The sequence below is a fragment of the Rattus rattus genome, chromosome 18 (genome assembly GCF_011064425.1).
Source record: "Rattus rattus isolate New Zealand chromosome 18, Rrattus_CSIRO_v1, whole genome shotgun sequence".
Classification (NCBI taxonomy): domain Eukaryota; kingdom Metazoa; phylum Chordata; class Mammalia; order Rodentia; family Muridae; genus Rattus; species Rattus rattus.
The window spans coordinates 6387306-6410970 of NC_046171.1; the positions used below are offsets into that span (position 1 = coordinate 6387306).

General features: G+C 55.8%; 1 protein-coding gene across 1 annotated transcript in view; it reads left to right on the plus strand.

Moving 5' to 3' along the window:
* The window catches only part of Grm4 (glutamate metabotropic receptor 4), an 88263-nt gene that overhangs the window by 53015 nt on the left and 11583 nt on the right, over positions 1-23665 (plus strand). Inside the window, exons 4-8 of the mRNA XM_032888694.1 lie at positions 6329-6464; positions 8653-8807; positions 10540-10680; positions 22356-22556; positions 22756-22892. Of these exons, the coding sequence (XP_032744585.1) occupies positions 6329-6464; positions 8653-8807; positions 10540-10680; positions 22356-22556; positions 22756-22892 (770 nt within the window). The remainder of the gene's footprint in view (positions 1-6328; positions 6465-8652; positions 8808-10539; positions 10681-22355; positions 22557-22755; positions 22893-23665) is intronic.

Sequence of the window (23665 nt, forward strand, 5' to 3'; positions counted from 1 at the left end):
GGTACCTGCACTTGCATTGCTGTATGGTTCCCGTGTGAGCTTGCACAGCTGCGGATGGGCCAAGGGGTGTTTGCTTAGGGTGCATGGCTTTCCTTTGGGCCGGGAGAGCTGTGGGTGTCTCTGTGGGGTCCTGGAATGACGGGCTATGAGCAGCATGTTGAGGGCACATACGTGCTGGTTGCTGATGGCGGACATCACACCGCCTCACACAGTCCCTGTGCTTCTGAGCTGCAGCCAGGGGACTGCCCAGAATGGAGTCTCAGGGATACAGCTTTTGCAGAGCCCAGACACTGCTCTGCAGAGCTGAGGCCCCAAGAACTCTTGGGTTCTGCCACAGTGGAGCAATGGTTTCCATCTCAACTTCAGCAGCCCTTTCAGGGAAGGCTTTGCCCGCTCCTCTGAGCAGTGGCTGCAGCAGCAGCACCAGACCATCACAGACACTCCCGGGCTCCGCCAGCCCTACCGGGGATATGGGAGAGTTTAAGTTCTTCCTTGTTTCATGGAGGACAGGTCAGAGAGGCTTAGTAACCTGTCTGAAAATGCACAGGAAGGCAGCAGCAGCAGGCGCCCACCCCCTTTATCTCTCTGTGTTTCCTTGTCACAAGTGGATGTGAACACAGGGAATGCGGGCAATCCCAGGTCCACTGGAACCTGACTAGTATTTTCCCAGTGACCTACTGGCCACCGAGAACTCAAGTCACTTGCAAGAAGGAGGAGGATGGTGGCATGTGCCCCTGTGTGGCCCACCTGTCTCACCCTGAGCTTTGGGACAAGCTAGTGTCACATCATCTTGCTGTCCTTGCCTGTTCATGCTGAGTACCTGCTTCCCTAGCGCTTGCTGCAAGGGAACAGAGCTGGGCAGAGAGAGTGAACAGAGCAGAAGGTAGGGTTGAAAGATGGCCCCGGGCATGTATCTCTATGAGTGTGTCCAGAACGCATGGCATAGACCGTTCCCGGCACAGAATGGACATCAGGCACCACGGGGTGCCCAGAGCCTGTGCAGGACATGGTCACAGTTCTGAGGGGTCCCTGCAGGGTATAGACACTCCAGGGAGGGCATGTGCAGATGGGGACTCCTCACAGGCCTCTGTCACCCATGACCCCCCCCCAGTGTTCCTTTGCACTCCTGTCCTATGTGTGTCTAGCAAACATGGACAACTGTCTGTCCCCAGTGGGGACAGAACCCAGCAAGGGAAGAGCTGGTGGGTAAACCAACCTGACCAGTTGGTTCAGGGTTCTCCTGGCTGGGGGCAATCTGCCCAAGGCCTCTTGTGGGGCAGACATCAGAGAGGCAGATCCTGGGAGGCTGGTGCTGAGGTAGCAACTGCAGACGTAGTTGTCACACGTGTTGGTGTGTGTACACGCCCACACAGTGCGAATACACCATGAATAAGGAGAGTGAGAGAGTAAGGCAGGCTGCACTGGGCCTAGAGGAGAGGAAGTCTGGGGCAGGAACAGGTAGAGCGATAGTGGAATCCAGCCCTGAATGAGCTGTAGCCTGCCAGACCCAGAGCTCTGTGTAGTGTTGGGCCTTGAGGTAGGGGTGAGGGAACCAAGCCTGGCTCTCCCTACCCCTCCCCTTGGAGCATCCTCAGGGGAAGATGAGACTGCTTTGGGGGCCTGGAAGTGTTCCCCACCCCAAACTTCACATCAAAGCTTAGTCACTTAGGCACGGTTTTGCTCCGTGGCAGGACCCTGAGCTACCCCCAAGAGCTATTTTCTCTTTTCCAGGGAGCAGGCATGAGCCTGGGGTTGCTGACAGCCTGGTTCAGAAAAGAAAGAGGGGAAGAGAAAGTGGTGTGTGCGTGCATGTGTGTGTGCTGCATGCGTGCCCGTGTGTGAGAGCGCATGTGTGTCTGTGTGCATGCATGTGTATCTCTATGTGTGTGTGTGTGTGTGTGTGTGCATGTGTGCCCATGTGTATGTGCATGTGTATGTGCTGCATATTTGTGTGTGTGTGCTGCATGCACGCGTGTGTGAGAACGCGTGTGTATCTGTGTGTGTGTGTGCACGTGCGCCCATGTGTATGTGTGTGTGTGTGCTGCATATTTGTGTGTGTGTGCTGCATGCACGAGTGTGTGAGACTATGCGTGTGTATCTGCGTGTGTGTGTGTGTGTGTGCGTGCACGCGCGTGCGTGCGTGTGTGATTCCCCACTACCTCCTGCCTGCCTTGCTTCCTGCAGGGAGCCTAGCATGGCCTGGGGGACCCCTCCCGTGCTTTCCTCTCTGCAGTCTGCCATATTCTGCAGCAATATAGGTTTTTCCACTTGACTTCCTAGGGTTTGCCTTTTCATTATTTTTTTTCTCTGTTTTTACATTTAAAAGCGTTTTTCAGAAAAGGAAAAAATGAGAGGGAGAGGAAGAGCCCACGGGCTGCTACTTGGGCTATGAGAAATTGAGGTAGAGCCTCTGAGGCTGGGGAGGAGACTAAGCAGGTGTGGGAGGAGCCTGAGCAGGTGGGGAAGAGCCTGAGCAGGTGTGTGGGAGGAGCCTGAGCAGGTGTGGGAGGGGACTGAGCAGGTGTGGGAGGAGCCTGAGCAGGTGTGGGAGGTCCGACCCCAGCCCTAGGCATTCAGAGGATACCAGGCTTACCCCTGCTACTCTGTGTTCCTGTGTCTTACTATGTGTAAGGCAAAGCCCCTCGCTGGTCTCACACCCTCTGCTCTGGTGTTGACTGGGGTCTGGGGGGTCCCTTGGGATGCATGTAATCAGAGGTATCTCTGGTGACAGGTTTGTGGCATCTGACTATGGCCAGCACAGAGGACTCCTGGCTTGCAGCTGGCACAGGGCAGTTGAGTTCTGAACTGCGATCTGGCAGCCAGGTTCCTGGTTAGGAGGTTGGGTAGGGTCTCTGAATGAACCCTAAAGGGGACCCAGGAGGGCTTTGCCGGAACCTTAGCTTCCTCCATCCCGCCTGGTCCTGTGTCTGCCTGGAGCTGGAATTGGTTATTTCTTGTCTTGGCAGCTTCCACTGCTCTGTATCACAGTGTGGACCAGTGGTTCTTGATGAGGTCCACGAAGAGGCTGAGGAGGGTATGGGGAGGAGACAGTGCCCCAGGGAGGTTAAGAGTGCTGTGCAGACCACAGGGCAGGGGCTGGGCACAGGAACCCTGTAGCAGCATAGTCTGGGACCACGTGCGTCTGTGTGTCCAAAGGAAGGGCATGTGATTGTGCACACACAGTCTGGTGTGCACACTGCTGAGCATGTGCACAAGTGTGTGATCTCTCCCGATTCCACAGAGGTGGGTGAGACTGGCAGTCGGAAGCTCTCCTCTCATTCCCAGGGGTGGCTGTTGAGGTTGGGACTTTCTGGGTCCGGAGAGTTTCAGGAGAGGACCTTGGTGTGATGGAGGCTCTTGACTCCCTCTGCGAGGCTGTTTGCCAGCTCTGAGCCTCCACTTCCATGCCTGTCAGGTAGGGACGTTCGTATTTGCCCCAGAGTTGGTATGGGGGCTCATGGAAGCCAGGCCTAGCCAGTGCCACACACAGGGTAGGTGCCCAGTCAGTGCTATACCTCAGGGGCCACCCGGTCCTCTCTAGCTGTGACAGGGAGCCATGCCCATCTCAGGAGCCATGTATCTAAAGAGAGACCCTGCCCCACCCTCCCAACCGCCATGTGACTATGGGTCATACAGTCAGGATGCCGGCCAGGGGCCCTGGTTCCCTTGTGACTCAGAGTCACGTGATGGGACATTCACCCACCCCTGTGCCCAGACACCCCATCTCCAGTGTGTCAACTCCGCTACGCACACTATGGACTGACAGGTGGCCCTGCAGCCTCCCCAGCCCCTCACCTAATTCTCTTCATAACCCAGGGAAGCCACTTCCCACCTTCGAGAGCCTCAGTTTCCCCATCTGTCTCCTGGGGATGTGGTATGAGTCCTCCGAGGGGTGACTTAGCGTGGCCTTTGTTACGTGGGACACTCCATAAATATCACACCTCTAAAGGCCACACGCCACGCTCAGTTCCTGTGACTAACGTCCCCCTCGCTGAGCCACTGCCACCTACCCCTCTCTTCAGCCACGTGAAGCGTGCGGTACACAGCAGGACAGCATGTGCTGGCCCAGGAGTGACTTAACCTAACACTCTCTCCCTGCTGGAGAGCCACACACTCCCCACTTCCCTCCATGAGCCAGGTGGCCCAGCCCCACTGCCTGGGCCAGCCTCTTCCTCTTGTCCATCTGCCTTCCCAGATGGGGACGAGGCCGTGTCGCCATTGGCCCGTTTTTCTGACTGGAGAGAGACCATATGGTGACTTGGCAGGAGCTGAGCACTGCCATTGTTAGAACGCCGCCAGCCATCAGGGCAACAAGCCATTCCGCTCTGCCCGTGGCCTGGGGCTGGCAGGGGTGAGGCCCTGACCAAAGGCCCTGAGCCTGGCTCCCTGGTCCACGAGTTCTTAGAGGCCCTGCGCTGCTTCATGCTTGGGGTTTACTAGGTATCTAGGAGTGCTCTGAGGTTCCCCCCTACCATCCCGTGTGTGTGTGTGTGTGTGTGTGTGTGTGTGTGTGTGTATGCATGTATGTGTGTGTGTCTGTGTATATGCATGTATGTGTGTGTCTGTGTATATGCATGTATGTGTGTGTCTGTGTATCATGTATGTGTGTGTGTGTGTGTGTGTGTGTGTGTGTGTGTGTGTGTGTGTGTGTGTGTGTGTGTGTGGTATGTGTGTGTTGTGTGTTTTTTTTTGTGTGTTATATGTGTGTGTGGTGTCTGTATGAGTTGTGTGTTGTATGTGTATGTTGTGTGTATGTTTTATGTGTGTTATATGTGTGCTATGTGTGTGTATGTGTGTGTTGTGTGTTTTGTTTGTGTTGTGTGTATGTGTGAGGTGTATGTGGTGTCTATGTGTGTATATTGTGTGTGTGTTGCATGTGTGTGTATGAGATGTGTGTGTTGTTTGTGTGCATGGTGTCTGTGTGTTGTCTGTGTGTTGCGTGTGATATGTGTATGTGTTATGTATGTTACATGTGTATGTGGTATGAGTATGGTGTGTGTGCATGTGTGGTCTGTGTGTGTGTATGTGCATATACATGTGTGCCCCGGCAGAAGGAGCCACCCTCAGTGAGTGCATGTGTGGTCTGTGTGTGTGTGTGTGTGTGCATATACATGTGTGCCCTGGCAGAAGGAGCCACCCTCAGTGAGTGCATGTGTGGTCTGTGTGTGTGTGTGTGTGCACATACATGTGTGCCCTGGCAGAAGGAGCCACCCTCAGTGAGTGCATGTGTGGTCTGTGTGTGTGTGTGTGTGCACATACATGTGTGCCCTGGCAGAAGGAGCCACCCTCAGTGAGTGCCTTTGCCTGTGTGTGTTTCATCATCTGGCAAGCCACCTCCTGCCCTCTCACACTCAGCTGTGAGCTCTCCTGAGGAAGCTTCCTGGAGCTGCCACCTCCTGGCCCTCCAGTGTGACTCGTGTCCAGCACATGCTGTGGGCACCATGCAGAGGTGGCTGGGAGTGTTGCATGTATGTACAGAGAGCAGGTGGAAGCCGAGGGGACCCAGGGTAGCAGCTATGGAATTGACCACAATTTGAGAGAGGGCTGGGCCTAGGAGAGGAGGCCCTTTTGAGCGGCACCTATAGGAGGGCAGAGGTCCCGTGCGAGGGGGCGCAGGTGGGCTATGAATATATGCGCACGGCAGCGTTCTACCTGCGCTCACCTGAGAGATGGTGGCGAGAGCCACTGTCTGGCTTCAAAATGCTCCCCGGTGTCTGCTGCTCGGGGTGCATTGTGGGACACTGTGTTCACCCTGGCCCAGGCCAGCAGCCACACATGAAGTCCTCCACCAGGATGTTTGGTGTGCAGTCTCTGGGGCAGGAGCCTGGGGGGGGTGTGGGGACACGGGTGTGGGGACACCAGCTACCAGGATGGCCATTCTCAGATTTACTCCTTCAAAGAACCTTCTGAGGTAATCCTGATAAAAATAGCCAGTGCTTCCAGGCCCTCGCTGTGCACCAGACAGCGCGTTTGTTCGCAGATCCCTCAAGAAGCCAGTGAACTAGGTCGCCCTCTTGTCTCCACGTTATACATGCGACGTTTCAGACACAGAAAGCTTGCGTGACTGCCCTGAGGTTACCCAACAACTGGTAAAAACCAAGATTTCAAACAGTCTGGCTCTTGCTAGCCTCAACTGGGGAAACTGAGGCACGGAGCCAGTATCACATCTAAGGTCTTCCGCATCCGGGCTGCGGCTGGTGTTTGCGATCCCGGCGTGACACACTGGGGTCGAGGGAGAGACCCTGGTCACAGCCTCCTGGGGTGCGTTGGAGGAGAGGGACTCTCAGGCCTCATGGCTTGGGCTGACGTCAGCCGGGCCTCTCCACAGGAGGCGTGTGCATTGCCCAGTCGGTGAAGATTCCACGGGAACCCAAGACGGGGGAGTTCGACAAGATCATCAAACGCCTACTGGAAACATCCAATGCCAGGGGTATCATCATCTTTGCCAACGAGGATGACATCAGGTAGGGTGGCCATGTCAGACAGTAGCCCAGGCACGTCCCACTGGTTGCCTTTCTTCTAGGGGGAGGGGGAGGGGGAGGGGCAAGGGGTGAATCAGAGTGATGGGATTCCCAGGCTAGACCCAGCTGCTATAATGGGGTTCCTTCACATCCCTGTTTCCTACATCCACTCTGCCAGCCACGGACAGCCATTTTAGGGGAAAGGCTGCTATCTCGTGGACTTAAGGCAGGGTACCGAGTTCTAATCCAGCCCTCTCTGAGGCTCCTCGCTGTTTAACAGAACGAACAGTTCCTGAGCTGTAGTGTTTGAGGGCCAAGCGTAGGAAGGTGCTCAAAGCCGCAGAGCAGGATTGAGTACGAAGTGAGGCTCAGGGCCTGTAGGCCCCAGCTCAGCCCTGAACTCTGCTTTTGGTGAGCTCAGGACACTGGGCTTGGGCATGTTCTCATGGTGAGAGGTTCTTTCCTGGACCCCAGACCCTGCACGGACCGTGAAGACCCTGCACAGGGGTCACAGGTCACAGGCTCCGTCCCTGCAGCCCAGTCCCTGTTTCCCTCTGTTCCGCTTGCTTTACACATCCTCTGGGAACTCAAGTGTCAGGTCCCCTGGGTTTCCATTTGAGAGCAAAGCCCACATCGGAGCAGAACTGGTGAGACTGTTTTCACAGAGGAAAGCCAACCCAGGGGTGACCCCTTGCCGGTGCCCTCTAAGGCCAATGCTGGCCCCTCTTCCCTCTTTTAATCTTTTTCCCACACCCTACCCTGGAGTCCTGTGTTGCAACAAACACAGAGAGACCTCCCCCCCCCGGGGGTGCACACTGCAGGGATAGAGGAGAAAGGGGCGAGTGCAGGGGTGGGGGATGGGGAGTTCCAAGCAGACATAGCCTCCTATGGAGTCCCTCCAGGATGCACAGAGATGGTATGAACCTCCTCACAGCTCGAAGCTCCCCCAGATGCTGCCGCCAGAGCTCTTCATGCCCTCAAGGAAATGATGGCTGGTGGCTAGGCTTCTCTGAGCTATCCCCTCCTGGCTGCCTTGTCACACCCCTGGAGCCAGGCCCACATCCAGTCGTGCATCCCACTTTGGGCCCTCTTCTACGGAGGGTACCCTAGTTCAGATAAGCCACCGGTTGGGAGGGAGGGTGAAGGTCCTGGTCTTTGTCCCTAGGGGAGGGGCTGGATGGGACTCTCTTGAGCCACAGGGCCAGCCTGGCAGGAGGAAGGCTGTTTCTGGAAATGCTCTGCGTTGTCAGAAGCAGACTGAGGTATAAATAAACACAGGTGGCTGGCTGGATGTGGGATGAGATCCCGGCTCCTCTTGGCTTCTCAGATGCAGGAAGCATTAACGGGACTGTGGTTCCACGTGCCGTCCCCAGCTACCATTAGCGGTGGCCCAAGGTGGGTGGTGGAGAGATGAGCGCAGGGGCCCAGTGCGACTACAGGCTGGCTCTGGAAACAGGTTCTGGGGCTTGGGGATAGTAGTTTCTCTCCAGAAGTTTAGTCCCTGCCCTCCCCTAGACTGATGCCTGCCTAGGCCCAGCACCTCTGGGGCCATGGAACCCGTTCCTCACCAGGGAAGAACAGGAACGGCCCGTGGTACCTATGTCTCCCGCTTAGGAGTTTCTGACGCTTCTAAGCTCTCCTTCCCCTCCAAGGGAGCAGGTCATAAGAGGGGGTCTTGAGTGCTGTCTTAGAACAGCGGACTGCCATGGGGTGGGCCCAGCATGCACTCTTTGACCAAGGCTCCCACTGGGAAGAAAGGTGAGCGCTGACCGGCCCAGGCTCCTCTGAAGCAGTGGAGGAAGGGCCTGACCTCTGGAGTAGGATCAGGTGGATGGGTACCCTGTGGGCACCCATGTGAAGATGGCTTTGGTGTGGGGGTGGCCTGGTACCCTGAGAATGCCTCTGAGAGGACAGGGGTTGTCAGCATCTGGAACCCAAGTGGAGCAGATATAGATTTAAGGAGACGTGGTAGTCTTTGCAGAGGCAAATGGACCCATGGAAGAGAGGCTTAGATGAGAGAGGTCACTGTAGCCTCCGTAGACAGGCATAGGCCAAACAGTGGGGGAGCTTCGGGCCTGGAGCACCAGCGGAAGTGATTAAAGGCTTGTGAGTCAGGGGAGAGGGATTCAGATACAGCCTGGGGCAGCTGGGTAGCCTTACATGTCTGGGCTGGGTTGCTGTGTCCCCACAGGAGGGTGTTGGAGGCAGCTCGCAGGGCCAACCAGACCGGCCACTTCTTTTGGATGGGTTCTGATAGCTGGGGCTCCAAAAGCGCCCCTGTGCTTCGCCTTGAGGAGGTGGCTGAGGGCGCAGTCACCATTCTCCCCAAGAGGATGTCTGTGCGAGGTAGGCCCAGCAGGGGGCGGCGGCGCCCCTCCCCCCAACGCCCCTCAAATTCACGGGTCTGTTTCCTCCCCCTGTTCCTCATCTTGTCTTGCCTCTTCATTTGTCTACCGCCTCCTGCATGCAGAGGACCCTAGCATGGCAGAGTGTAGGCCCGAAATTGCCCCCTGGCTTCTCAGTGCTTTGGATTCTGGGATGCATGAAGCCTGTGGTCATGAAAGTGTCACGTACGGGTCCTACCCCAGCCCCTCAACTCTCTGGGACCCTTCCTTGCCCTAGAGAGAGCCCAAAGAGGCTGCAGAGAGAGAGAGGAGGCCTGTAGGGCAGTATGTTTGGGTGTGGCCAGCTCAGGGCCGACAGACAGCTAGGGTTGGACCTCCCTGCTCTCCTGCTCCTCTTCCTTTCCACCTTGCCCCACATCCCTTCCTCTGGGGCGAAGGGCACAGTCATCTTGGGTGGGAATAAACCTCTCTGGTTTGCAGGGTGTGAGGCACGATGTGAATGTCCCGGTAACGCCTGACTCGGCAGGCGTCACAGTCTGGCGGAGGGAGCCGGCTCTCAGGGCCTTCCTGTTGCCCGTGTTCTACTGGTTGAGTTGACAGGCGGGGAAGGGAGCTCAGGAGCCAGCCTTTCATCCCTACTTCCTGTCACTTGCCGAAGGTCACACGGAGTGTCCTCCCTTCACCTTGATGCCAGCACCGGCAGTGGAAAATTCCGTGCCACCTCAGCTGGGATGAGCAGGAAAACGACCCTAGCGGCTGACTGGCCGGTGTGGTGCGGCAGATGTCCGCCCCTGCCAGCCAGGTTTCCTCATTTGGCTTCCCAGCCGCTCTCCACTGAGTGGTCCATCCTATATCCATGCCTATATCCATGGGCACAGCTGGGATTTGAACCTAAGACTTAAGAACCCTTCCTCTCTGGGACACCGGGGGAGTTTGAAGGACACTGGTTTTCATCTGCTGTTTTTTGTTTTTGACACAGGGTCTCACTAAGTAGCCCTGGCTGTCCTAGAACTCATTATGTAGACCAGGCTGGCCTTGAATTTAGAGACCCACCTGCCTCTGCCTCCCTAGTGCAGGGATTAAAGGCACAGCCATCATACCTGGCCACTGGTTCTCCTCTGGAGATATGGTTGGTTGCTGTAGTAAGTGGGTGATGTCCTGAGAGTCTGTTGCATGGAGGCCAGGGACGCCATTCAGCATCCCATAATAGTTCCTACAACAAAGAGTTACCCAGCTCCTCTATAGACCAGACTTCGTCTCTGCTATGTCACTGTCTCTCTACAGCTTAGACAGTTCCCTAGTTTCCATCTGGGGCCACCATGAGGGGCTGGGCAGAGCACAGAGGTACAGGCAGTATTTGTCTGCAATGGAGATGCTCTATGCTTAGGGAGCAAGGCCTAGGTCTTGCTGTTTGCTCTATGACCCCTTGCCATTCGAGCCAGGTTTCCTTTCCATGTGCACAGGCTCAGCCTGATCCACGGGGGTGTCCCTGCCAAGTAGGCTGTGACCCTAAATAATAGTGCTCCCTTGGGACCTAACCCGGCTCTTTTTGCTTTGCATGGCACAAAATGACACCGTGTTCTGTTTTTGTTCTTTTTTTTTTTTTTTTTTTAACTGCCTGGGCCCCCAGGTCAGAGGATGCCCCTTCCCTTCCCGGCCCCTGGTTCTCTCCATGTTTGGGTGCATGTCGGGAGGACAGGAGAGGAGGCTCTGACATTCTCACTTCCTGCCAGGGTTCGACCGATACTTCTCCAGCCGCACGCTGGACAACAACAGGCGCAACATCTGGTTTGCCGAGTTCTGGGAGGACAACTTCCATTGCAAGTTGAGCCGCCACGCGCTCAAGAAGGGAAGCCACATCAAGAAGTGCACCAGTGAGCATGCGCCTGTGGGGTCTGGGAGGTGGGGCCTGCAGGAGGTGGGGCCTGCAGGAGGTGGGGCCTGCAGGAGGTGGGGCCTGTGGGGAGGAGCTTTAGGGATGGGCCTGGGGGAGTCCGGCTTTAGGGAGGTGGAGCATGCAGAAGATAGTGTGGGTGGGGGGGAACGGGGCCTCTGGGGCGGGGCCGGTGCGAAACGGACCCTGCAGGAGGTGGGGCTGTGGGGGTACAGGTATTGCCTGCTAGTAGTGGGGCCACCTCCCGCAGGCCCCTGAACTCCCTCCAGTTCTCCGGCCAACTCTGGAAGAGCCAAGTTAGAGGGGCTTAAGGACTGATATTCCGATCTCACATTTGTGGACATGCAGTGGACTTGGTCTGAGAGTGGAGTTCGTAGGGCTGAAGGGACAGCTGATAGCTAGCGTAGGGTGCAGCCCGCAGTGGCCCTGGGAGGACAGAGTTGGAGGGAGCGCTGCGCCTCGGTCCCTCTGGAGAGCAGAGCTGGAGGAGGAACCGGCTCTGGTGTCTCGCCAGAGGAGCTGTCCAGTTCTGACTTGCCTTGGGGGTCACCATGGTAGACTGATCCTGCATGGACGGTGCCCACTCCTGATTGGACAGCATAGCTCTGACCCTTCAGGGGCTTCCCTCGGTCCCTCGGCAGGCACTGGGCTGGCTTACAGACTGCCTGGGCCTGTTCTTGTGGAGGATGAAGAACAAAAGAGCCTGAATCCTCATGGAGTTTTTATTCTAATGGAAAGACAGATGATAAACAAAATAAATAAATCATGGGATATGTCAGAGGGAGATGCGCGCTAGAAACAAAACCCATTTGAAAAGGAGTGGAGTGCTGCGGGGGAGGGGCAGCAACCCTTCCCAGCCACCGGTGCGCTGGTGGGGAAACCGAGCTCCCCAAAGGAAGAATCAGGTCGGCGGTGGGGGAGTCTGAGAAGGGGTCTTTTTTCCCACAGGTGCCAGGGGCTAAGGCCTGAGCTTCAGAACCCCCTGAGCTTTCAGCCTGGCACTTGCTTCATATGTCCTTGGACCCAGGTCCTGAGTGCTCTGGGTCAGTGGTGTTACAGCTCTATGTCACCGGGCTCCAATGCTGTATCCATGTGGCACCTCCCCCGGGTGGGGGTGGGGAGGGGAAGACTTCTGTCCTGTGTTTGCTGTGTTTTCTGGAGTGGGCAGCTTGGGCAGAGCGAGGATGGAGACTTCAAGTACTCTTTGGCGGATTGAGGTTCCCCAAGGTAGGGCAAGAGATAGCCAGATGAAGTAGGGGAGTGGGGGTCTGGGTGAGTGAGGAATATACCGCCCCCTGGTGGCCACAGCCCACATGAACTAGCAGACACTGGCCAGTGGGGTCCTCCAGGGTCCCAGCCAACCTGGAAGCCAAGCCCTGGGTGTCTGGGCTGCAGAGTGTGTTTATGGGCATGTCAAGGGACAGCGTGTGCAGCTGTGTATGTGTGTGTGCATGAGGGGTGGGCCTGAGCTGGGCTCTGTGGGGGCTCACATGTCCTGCATGAGCCTGTTTCTCAGACTATGTATGTTCACCCTCCCAATTCTAGCAAACCCTAGAATTCAAGTGTAAAAGAGGCCCTGGAGATTCAGAGAGGCTAAGTGAGGAGCCCTGTTGCAAACAAGAGGTGAAAGATAGCTGTGGAAGGACGCAGAGGTTGTCTTGTGACCTCTGAACATACATGTGCATGTGTGTACCTCCCTGCAAACACACACCCACATACACACACATACATAGACATACAGAATGTCTAGTAATGAAGGCTGAACGCTCATGGGCAGGCTAATCATGTGTCCTGTCCACCCTTGTACTCTCCCTGTGTCCCTAATGGGGTGACATGTTGTCTGAACACCCTGATCCTGGCTTACCTGAGCTGGTTCCCAGGGTGGGTGGGAGAGACAGGAAGTGGGGTGAGAGGGACAGTTGAGACGTCCTGCTCCAGTGTCTAGGGGAGGACCAGAGCTTTCTGGAGTCACCTCCTGTCACAGGCTCAGCTCAGACTCTGGCTTCAGGCTGGATAGAGACCTCTGAGGCCACTCAAGGTGGAATCCCAGAACCGGCTGTCTGTTGGAGCAGGCGGGCAGAGATCCTCACGGGAGCCTGGGCCAGCTCTGTGACCCTCTGGCCTTTGCTTGCTCCTCTGAGAAGTTAGATCGATGTGTGCTGTCCCCGGGGGTCTGTAGGAGGAGGTGAGGTCACTAATAAAGACACTTTCTAAACTGAGAAACGGAATCTCTCCAGCCTGGCCGTGCATTAGAGCCACCTGGGGAGTGCTCAGGGTCCCCATCACCGATCAGAGCCCCATCATGGGTGGGATTGGCCTTTTAAAGCTCCCTTGGTGACTTTAATGGGAACTTGGAGGTGGGGCATTGAATCTGAGGTTTAGTCCACAGGTAATAAACCGGGGAAACCCACGAGTTCTCACACTGACTCTACCAGGGCAGTCTGGCACCCTACCACAAAAGCTTTTATCTTATTTATAGGGGCTCTCGTAGCTTGGGTTGGTCTTAGATGTAGCAGAGGGTGACCTTGAACTCCTGACCCTCCTGCCTCCACCTCTCAAGTGCTAGGATTATAGCTAATGTACCACAGGTCTGGCCTGCTGTTTGCTTGTTTGTTGGTTTGTTTGTTTGTTTGTTTCTTTGTTTTGAGACCAAGTCTCACTCTGTAGCCCAGGCTGGCTTTACATTTGCAGCGATCCTCCTGCCTCAGCCTCCTTACTACTAGAAGCACAGTATCCAGCACGCTAGGGGTTGCTAAGAATCCTGAGGGAGTTGTTCTGTACAGGCACCTGAGACTTCGTAGCTAAGAGGGGAAGAAGGTGGCAGTGGTTGGCTTAGGCACAAGCAGATGGGCAGGGTGTCAGGGTGGTGGTGGGGTAGCACCTCAGGAAGACCCTGCTCATCCCCACGTGAGGAATGGAAACACCGTGAGGTTGCCGGATGCTGACAGGGCTGAGGGTGTGGAGAGAACTGGGGATTTTAAATAGTCGAATAGTCTGAGTCTCGATACTGATTTGTCTGCTGTAGAAGATGGAGCAAGGGCTGTGCCATCCCAAGGGTGGGTCATCTAAACTGTCTCAGGGCTTGCACCCATTTTGCAGAGGAGAAAACTGAGGTCCCTCTCAAGCATCCTGGTGCTAAGGTTGGCAGGATGCAGTTTGCCTCTGAGTATCATGGCCTTGGAGCTGAAGCAGGTGCCCTGTCTTCCCCCATACCTCTCTTTTCTTCCTCTAACCCCAGGGCCTCTTCTGTCTTTATCTGGTGCAGGCAGCCCGAAGCTGGGCAGGAGTTGTGTCCCCAGTGCCCTGGAGCCTGGATTCTAGCACTCTCCCTCACCAGCAATGCTCTGCTCCTGGAAGTGGGACCCCACGGCAGCTTCTACCTGTCTGGGTTCTATGGCCCTGCCTGGCCTGCCCCTGATCTCACAGGGAACGTGGACCCCTCTTGCTGTGTCCAATCTATGTCCTTCCTTTCCTGGCCAGCATGGGCAATGGGTAAACAGCTGCTGGAGGATGCTTCATCCCAAGGCTTACGGGCAAGCCAGTCGTTGTGGTTTTGGGGTGGGGGCAGCTTTGTTTGGGATAAGATGGAGAAGAGGCTCCCTGGGAACCGTGGAGCTCAGTCCTGGGTACTTGGAGGACAGAGAGAAGCAGCCCTCAATGCCTGGGCATCTGTCAAAATGGTGGGGGTCGAGGGGCAGGGTCCTCAGAGGTCTCAGTATCACTATCCCTCAAGGCTGTGCAGAGGGCCAGCGTGCAGGGCCGGGGACAGGGCTGTGTGAGGATGCAGGTAAGTAAGCCATGTGGTCTGGTATTCCTGGCACAGCTGTGGGAGCGAGACCTGGGTGTGCATTATGCTGCCAGCACTTGCCAGTGTGACCTTGAGCAGGTCCTCATTTGTAAGTGGCACCCTGCCACCCTGCTCAGCCTCCAGAGCTCTGGGACGGGAATGGCTCTCCCTCATGGCCTCCCTGGGGATGACGGGAGCTGCTTTGCTGTTGGCCGGTGGGCTGCTTACACGGAGTGAGAAGGGTCACAGAGAGGGGCAGCTCTGAGGCTGTCAGACCCAGGAGGGCAATGCCTGCCACCTGCCTCCTGCGCGCCCAGCCCCTCCCCAAGAGCGCGCCGAGCAGGCTTGGGAATTAAAGTCATAAACAAAGCAGATGTGGCATCCGTCTTTTTGACAGCGCTGCCAGCCAGGTGATGGCTGAGCGGAGGAAGGCTCGGTTTATGAGGAGATAGGAAAAATTTACTGTTGGCTACTCCCAGGGGCTGGAAGTCTGGAGAGGGAGGGCAGGATGGGATGGCTGGGGCTGTGTAGGGAGGGCTAGTTACCCACTGTGCTGGCTGCAGTTAGAGCAACCACAGCTCTCTCAGCAGCTAGTTTGAACTGCATTCGTTCGTGTATTATCAAGATCTGTCCTAGGATTTTGCATTTCATCTTTATGGTAACCCATTTTACAGATGAGGAACTGAGGCTGAAGGAGGTTAAAGATTTTACTTAAGGTCATACAGGTAGTAGCTGACAGAGCTAGGATTTGGACCCAGGGCTCTAGAGCTGTCCTGCCCCAGGCTTCCTTGGCCTTCTTATAGGTCTGCCATCTCCTCCATAGAGGGACCAAGGACATTTTCCTTCTGGAAAAGGGGTTCAGTATTTTGGGAGCACCTACTGTGCTAATGGCCTTGCACCCATTAGGGACTCCTAGTTGTTCAGGTATTTTGGTAGCCAGGGGATGCTGGGTCCCTTCTCCAAATCCTTTTCTTGGCTTCTCTACCAGGAAATCATGGCTTTTATATAGAGGCTGAATGCAGGCTGGGAGATGGCTTAGTCGGTAAAGCCCACGCCTTGCCAGCATGAGGAACTGAGTTTGATCTAGAACCCATTTAAACAAGCCAGATGAGTGCCCATAACCCCAGGTCTAGAGAGGTGGAGACTGGCAGGCAGGCCCTGTGCTCAGTGACCAGTCAGCCTGGCCTGTCTACTCGGTGAACTCAGGCCAGCAGGGACCCCATCTCAAAACAGAAACAATAATAAAACCCCGGTGCTGGAGAGATGGCTCAGCGGTTAAGAGCACTGACTGCTCTTCCAGAGGTCCTGAGTTCAATTCCCAGCAACCACATGGTGGCTCACAACCATCTGTAATGGGATCTGATGCCCTCTTCTGGTGTGGCTGAAGATAACTACAGTGTGCTTATATATAATAAATAAATCTTTAAAAACAAACAAACAACCAAAAATAAAACCTCCCAATGTAGATGGCTCCCTGAGGAATGACATCTGGAGTTGATCGCTGGCCTACACACAGACAAACAGACACACACATACACACAAACACACACACATACACATACACACATAGATATACACACAGAGACACTCACACAGATACACAGACATACACACATTCACAAACACAAACACACACACTCAGACACATGCATATGCACACACACATGCACATAGACACACACTCATGCTGGGTGGGAAAGAGGAGAGACAGAGAGGAGACGGAGAGGGAAAGTCTGAGTGTGCGTCTAGCCTGTGCTAGTTCCCCTGGAAGCAGACCTGCCTCAGCGTTCTCTGGCAGCCTGGCTAGGGCAGTGGTGCAGCCTGACAGCTCCTGAGAGGAGAGAGTCCATCCCGAGGGGACTTTGGAGGGAATTGGGAGTTCTGGGAGACTAGGCAGGTTGCACACTTAACTGGGAAGGTGTCCCTGAGACTGCGGTGACGCTCAGGCACATACCTAAGGAGGGGAGAAAGGGCGGCACCGCGTGGAGAACTGGAAAGCCCATGCCAGGGAGGGGGCAGTGTGTGCAAAGGTCCTGAGGTGGGTTCAAGTCCCACCCATGCATGAGACTCTCCCACAGGGTGAGGCAGGGCAAGAGGAGAGGATGAGGCTCCAGAGGTGAGGAGGGGTGGCCTGGGTCCCTTGGTGACCAGCAAAGCCTTGACCAGGAGAGTGGAGGGACCCACCGGGCGCTCTAACTGTCCCCTCTGTCTGCTGTCTGGGAAGGAGGCTGCTGGACGGATGGCAGAGATGGCTGAAACCCAGGAAGATGGTGACAGGGTCTGGGTCAGAGGCATGTCAGTGTGGAGCCAGGGTCATGCAGGGGTCAGGCTGTTGGCAGTCTTTCGGTATGGCTGGAGAACTTGCTGAGGGACCTCAGGCCAGGGAAGGAGGACAAGAAGGTGAGAGGGAGCCCGAACTCCAATGGCTGAATTCACCTCATCTAGGAGGGGCAGGGTGGAGGAGGAGTGGGCCGGATGCAGGGAGGGGTCCGCACAGACAGCTCTGAGCATCAGGAGTGAGCATGGTTGGTGATGCAAAGGAGAGAGGGGAGCCCTGTCAGGAAGTGGGGGGGAGCCCTGGGAGGGAGTGGCCTCGCAATGGGGTGGCTTGGGGTGCAACAACCACTGAACTCAGCCAGCTTTAGCAGGCACCTCCCCCTGCCCCCGCAGTGTCCTGGTGGGGGCCCTCCAGGGAGACAGGCCCCACACTTTTACTTTGAGCTGCTGTGCCTTTGTGCACCCCTCCCCTGCTTACACACGCACACACACACACACACACACACACACACTCTTGCCTGCTCTAGTTCTTCCTTACCCTCTCTGAGAATCCTTCTCTACAGGACAAAACCTGCACCTGCCTGGCCTGGCGGAGAACCTCTGTATTTCAGCACTTCAGAGACAGAGGCAGGACAATCACCCTAGTTTCAAAGACGGGCTTGGGCTCTAGAGTAAGACCCTATTCCCCCAACACCAACCCAAAACCAAACAGAAACACGGACAACAGGTACAGGGGCAGGTGTGAGGTCAACCTGGGAGGACTGAGGGGAACACGGAAGTGAGTCTTATTAGCACCCCATGTAGGATGAGCAGCCCATAGGTGCTGTCTTGTAGCAGTGTGTGTAGCAGTGCTGATATGAGTGTGTGTGTGTGTGTGCGTGTGTGTATGTGGATGTGTGGGTGTGTATGGGTATGTGTGCATGTGAGTTGTGTTTGCGTGTGAGTTGTGTGTGTGTGAATGTGTGTCTGTGTGTCTGTGTGTGTGTAAGTATGTGTGTGTCTCTGTGTGTGCGAATGCGTGTGTGTGAATATGTGTGTGTGAATATGTGTGTGTATGTGTGTATGTATGTGTGTGTGTGAATGTGTGTCTGTGTGTGTGTGTGTGTGTGTGTGGGTGTGTATGGGTATGTGTGTGTGAGTTGTGTGTGTGTGAATGTGTGTCTGTGTGAGTGTGTGTGTGTGTCTGTGTGTGTGTATGTGTGTGTGAGTGTATGTGTGTGTATGTGTGTGTATGTGTGTGTGTGTATGTGTGTGTATGTGTGTATGTGTGTGAATGTATGTGTATATGTGTGTGTGTGTGTATGTGTGTGTGTGAATGTGTGTCCGTGTGAGTGTGTGAGTGTGTGTGTGTGTGTGTGTGTGTGTGTGTGTGTGTGTGTGTGTGTCTGCATGTCTGGGGCTGGCAAGGGGACTGGCTCAATCCTGAAGGCGTCTCTAGAAGTGGAGTTCAGGTGGCGGGTGGGGCACGTGGGGAGGGAGAGAACTTCGGACTCTGATTATTTCAACCTTGAAAACTCATTCCGGTTACAATTTACAACCTGGCGACAAAGGCTGCAGTCTCTGCAGTAACTACCGCTCAGGGCGCTGAGAGAGAAAATCCTCCCTGCGTTCCCAGCTGCCTGTCACCCGTGGCTGAGCCAAATGCATGTCTGCCTCTCGGTGCCCCGGGACACAATTAGGACATCTTCAAACTGTTGCTGCTGTCACCGCACCATGCGTCTGGGATTTATCTCCTCTCGTGGCTCCTCGCAAGCACACGTGCCTCACCCCCTCCCAGAGCTGGGAGGCTTCTGCCGGGCCTGGGGTTCCATTCACCTGTGAAAGGGGACATTGACGCCCATATCCCCCCTCCACCACCTCCCTGCTTTAGAACTGCAGACAGGGAATCCCTAATGTTGTCTTGGGCCGGGGGCAAGGAGAAAGAACATTATGGAGACCCCTGGAGCAGGAGGTTAGGGTTCAGATCACCACTGATTGAAGGGTGCTTTGGCCTGTCATTATTGCCTTCTGGGGTACAGGCCTGGAGTCCAAGGCTGGGAAGGGAAGGGAGAGAGAGAAAGGGAGAGATATAGACGATAAAGACGTAGACGGCTCACTCCCAGTGTGGCTCACTTGGTAAGGAGGCTTGCTATATGTCATCTCTACCTGGGCTAGCGTGTTGATTCCATGGCCAGCCCTGTGACTTGCTAGCTGGAGAGTCAGGAGGGCGGGGCATGAGTCTGCACTTAGATCCCTTCCACAGACACTCTAGTAGGGACAGGTTTTCCTGCTGAGGCAGCTTCTGGAGGATGTCTTTGTCCTTAGCATCTCTTTCCCCAGTGACTTAGGACCCCAGTGGAAGCCCACAGTGGCTGATAGCCCACAGTGGCCTGGGAGCCCGTGCTCCATCAGGGCTCTGTGAAGAGATTCCGTGGGAAGCGAGGGCCAGGAGAGGCCAGGGGCGGTCAGCCTCTGAGTCACAGTCTCTGCTGTAGCAGCTTCCGGCTTCATTCTATACCCTTACTTCTTGTCGGATGTGCCATGAACAGGGGCGGGGTGGAGATTGTGAGAGAACAGGGTTCAGGGCCTGGGTGGGGGTGCCAGGAGGGGGTCCTGACTGGGATATCTAGGACAAGCTGTTCGGGAACTGAGCCCAGCCCCCTCTGCTGACTTCTCTCCTTCTTGGCTCTCAGCGCCCCGTGGCGGAGGCTCTGACAAGAAGACAGGATGGGCAAACTGGAGAATCTGCATTCTGCTGCTCCAGCTGCTTGCGTCCTGACCTAGAACTGACAGGGCTGTTAGGAAATTAGACCGTGAGGCTCAGAGACGGCACAGGCCAAGTGTGGTGGGAGAGGCGTTCAGGCTAGCGCTGCCGGTTGGGGTGCTTGCCCTACCATGTCTGTGTAGCTGGAGTACCCCTCTCCTGGCCTCTGTTGCTGTATGTGTGACAAGATGGTCGAGCCCAGTCACGGGATATTACTGTTTGACATCTCCTGGATAGTCCTGGCCAACAGGGCGTCTCCCAGTGACAAGTGCCGCAGCCACCAGCCCTGCCTCCCAGGTCGAGGAGTCCGTGAGTGTCTTTCCCGGTGTGAAGGGATTGGCTAGCAGGGCACACACGAGAGATGGGCACTGAGCTCTCCGTTCCTCAGCTGTGCTCCTGAGGTGCCCTGGGTAAGCAGGAGGATGGACATGTTGTCTTCCTGAGTTCCCAGGGAGCAGGGGCTGAGTGCTAACCCAGTCCACCTGGTCTTGATATGCGATCTCCAGGTCACCTTAGGACTGTCCTTCACAACATGCCTGATGTCCTTAGGCAGGGGTCAGGGAGTGTGGCTGAGACACAGCCGGTGTTTCCGCTTTACAACAAGGTGGCGTGTAGGACTATGGCTTGTGAGCACTTGGGGCTTCCCCATTGAGCGCTGACCATTTTCTCCCTCCTTCTACTGACACCTCTGGGCCCCTGACCCTCTTGCCTGCTTCCTTTCTGTGCTGGGCTCTGAGGATAACCTGGGGTTAGGATGCCTACATCTAGCTCCCGCTAGGATCCTGCTCATTGCCCGGCACTTCCGTGCCGTAGTCTCTCCATCACTGCAGGGGAACTGGCTAGTCCTGTCAGCGAGGCAAGGAGTCCCTGAAGACCTGAGACCCACATGGTGGAAATGACCTGACTCCCCCAAGAGTCCCCTCCCCCCCCGACCTCCACATGTGGGCTCTGGCACATGAGCCATACATAAATAAATAAATAAATAAATAAATAAATAAATAAATAAATGTAACTTTAAAAAAAACACTCAAAAAGAATTGAGAGGACTGGAGAGAGCTCAGTGGTTAAGAACTCTCGCTTTTGCAGAGAACCCAGGCCAGCTTCTAGCTCCCACACAGCGGCTCCCAGCCATGTCTAACTCCAGGGGATGCGATTCCTTCCCGGATCCACTGGCCCGCCCATGGTGCGATCCATACATGCAGACAAGACACTCACACACATAAAATAAATAAATCTTTTAAAAAAAGGAATAAAGAATTCACCGAGCTGATCCGCAAAGCCCGGCACATACAGGCATGGTTAGTACCTTGCTTATGGGGGCTTAGCAAATATTGGAAGACGTCAAGAATCCTCACTATCACATAGGACCCCGGCCAAGAGCTGCCGCCTCCAGGGAGACTTCCTGGATGTCACAGTCCAGTGCTGCCACTTCCCAGGCCCCCATTCTGGCCACCCGTATGTAGGTGACACTGGTTGGCCACCAACCTGTGCCTCAGCGCCCCACAGTCTCACAACCTTTGGAGCAGGGTTGGTAGACCCCTGCCAGCTAAGGACGCCCAGACCCCTGGAAACCCAGGAACCTGCTCAGGGCTGCTGAACAGGGGCGGGTGGCCATCCAGGTGAGGGTCATAAGAAGTCTTTCCTGGAACGTCCGAGCATCTGCCTCCTCCTCATAAGGTCCCAGTGACCAGCTGACGTTTGAATCCACCTCAGTTTGTCCGGCGTGAGTTCTAATGACCTTGTCTCAGCGTCTCAGCCAAGGACATTAGCCGTGCTGTGGAGGACAGCCCTGAGGTGACAGGGAGATCACGTACGGAGACCAGGTGGACTACGTTAGTTGTAGAGCGTGGGTGAGGGGTTACAGGCAGGAGTGTGGGTGACCTTAAACGTCGCCACGCTGGAAGGTCTGCGCTCAGACTGACTGAGCGATGGCTGCTCCTTGACCACCTCAGTGGAGCCTCCTTCTATTGATGTCCTCCCAGTTCGTAGTCTCTAGAACCTCCCCGTACGGAACCACAGGCCACGTGTAACGAGGGAAGAATTGCATCCAAGTGGCTGGGAAGAGTGGCTAGGAACACGCGTGAGGGTCCAGTGACCCTGGCACCCCTCCCTTCTGTGAAAGGATCCAGCTGTTGCACATGGCATAGCTGGTCTGTTGGCGAAGGCAGATGTTTGCTGGGAGGGCAGTACCCACAACAGGAGGTGTGTGGAGGGGGTGGGGGACACTTCAGGCAGTAGTGAGAAGACTACTAGGGGAGTTCACTCACCCTGGGTTATTGGGAAGGCTGTTACCGAAGCGGGGAGACACGGCAGGCATGACAGTGACATCAGGTGTCAAGTGACTAAAAGCCACTGAAGGCCTCAGGAGGCCAGATTTCGATTCTTTGGGCCTTCCTCATCTGTTTCCCAGGAAGAGGGTGTCCCGTTCTGGAGTGGTGAACCCATGGTGAGGGTTTCGGGACACCACAACCCTCGGGAGAGACACAGTTCCTGCTGTGGCTGTTCCCAAGCCTACGGGGGCAACTGTGTCCTTGGTGATTGTCCGTCAGCCGAGAGGGGGCTGGCAGATACCACAGTCCTAAGGATGTTAGCAGGTCTCTGCCTGCCGACCGTGGCCAAACCGAGGGGCTTGTCCGGGCTGGAGCCTCGTGGATTATAGTGTAGGGCCAAGGCCTCTCCCTTTAATGCTCTGGGCTCACCCTCTCCATAAACACATCAGGTCGGTGAAGCAGCCACAGAGCTTCGAGTCAGGAGACCTGGCTGTGCCTGGATGGGGTAGGCTCCGGCTCGCACTGCCCTGCTGAGCTCAGAGGGCCTCATGGGTACCCGGCGTGCCATTCTCTCACAGACCGAGAGCGCATCGGGCAGGACTCGGCCTATGAGCAGGAGGGGAAGGTGCAGTTCGTGATTGACGCTGTGTACGCCATGGGCCACGCGCTGCACGCCATGCACCGTGACCTGTGTCCCGGCCGCGTAGGACTCTGCCCTCGCATGGACCCCGTGGATGGCACCCAGCTGCTTAAGTACATCAGGAACGTCAACTTCTCAGGTGGGCCTGTGGAACAGGACACTAACTCTGGGGTGGCCCCGGGCGGTGCAATCGCAGGGTATAAAGATCTGGGCCCTTGGGGCGGGAATAGTGGGCTCTTCAGGTGTTCTATGCAGGAATCTTCCCAGAGATGCCTCCATCTTCAATTTGTAAACCTCCCTGTGCCTGGGTAAAGGCTCAGCGAAGCCCTCCCGTGCAGGCATTGCGGGGAACCCTGTAACCTTCAATGAGAATGGAGACGCGCCGGGGCGCTACGACATCTACCAGTACCAACTGCGCAATGGCTCGGCCGAGTACAAGGTCATCGGTTCGTGGACAGACCACCTGCACCTCAGAGTAAGCACCAGGGCAGGGAGGGGACGTGGGGGACAGCGCAGACACCCGGCTGGGCTGGAGGTCACTGGCTGACACCAGGCTAGCTGAGAGTGAGTCTCTGGCTGCTTAGGCTTCTCTAGAGAAGACAGTCACTTTTCCAGGTGTTCCTTGTCCTTGTCATACCCTCCCGGCTTACCCAAGAGAGGCCATGGCTTCCTGCTCTTTTGGTAGTACCCCCAAGCGTTGAGACATTTGTTGCTGTTGTTGAGAGAAAACTCCCACAGTGGGTCGTTGGGGGCTTGGTCTCTGCATTGCAAGGATGAAGGGGAGAATCTGTTCTCATTCAGGTACCATCTCCAGGCAAGGAGCCCCAGCAGCCCTGCCCAGCATGGGTCCCCTTATTCCCTGTTCCAGAGCCTTCTCAGTGGAGCAAACATCTCAGGACACCATCCTTAGGGAGGGATCTCTCTGAGGTCATACAGCATGGAGGGACAGAACCTGATCTTGTAAGAAGGTTTTCCAGATGCTGGGTGGAGGGGAGCCGGATCGGGGTGCGTTCCACGCAGGTGACAGAGGCCCGTTCAGGGCTGCAGGCCAGCATGCGTACACCCCTCTGTCTTGCTGAGAGCCCGGTAGCTCTGTGTGTGAGGTGGACGTTGTCCTGTCCCTCTTTCAGAGACGCAGGGCCTGAAGGCTGAGTAGGTGTGTGTGTGGTTCTAAAGGTTCTCTCTTCCCTCCTTGTTCCCACATCCCACTTTCCCCAGCCTGGATCTATAAGGGACTAAGTCACAATG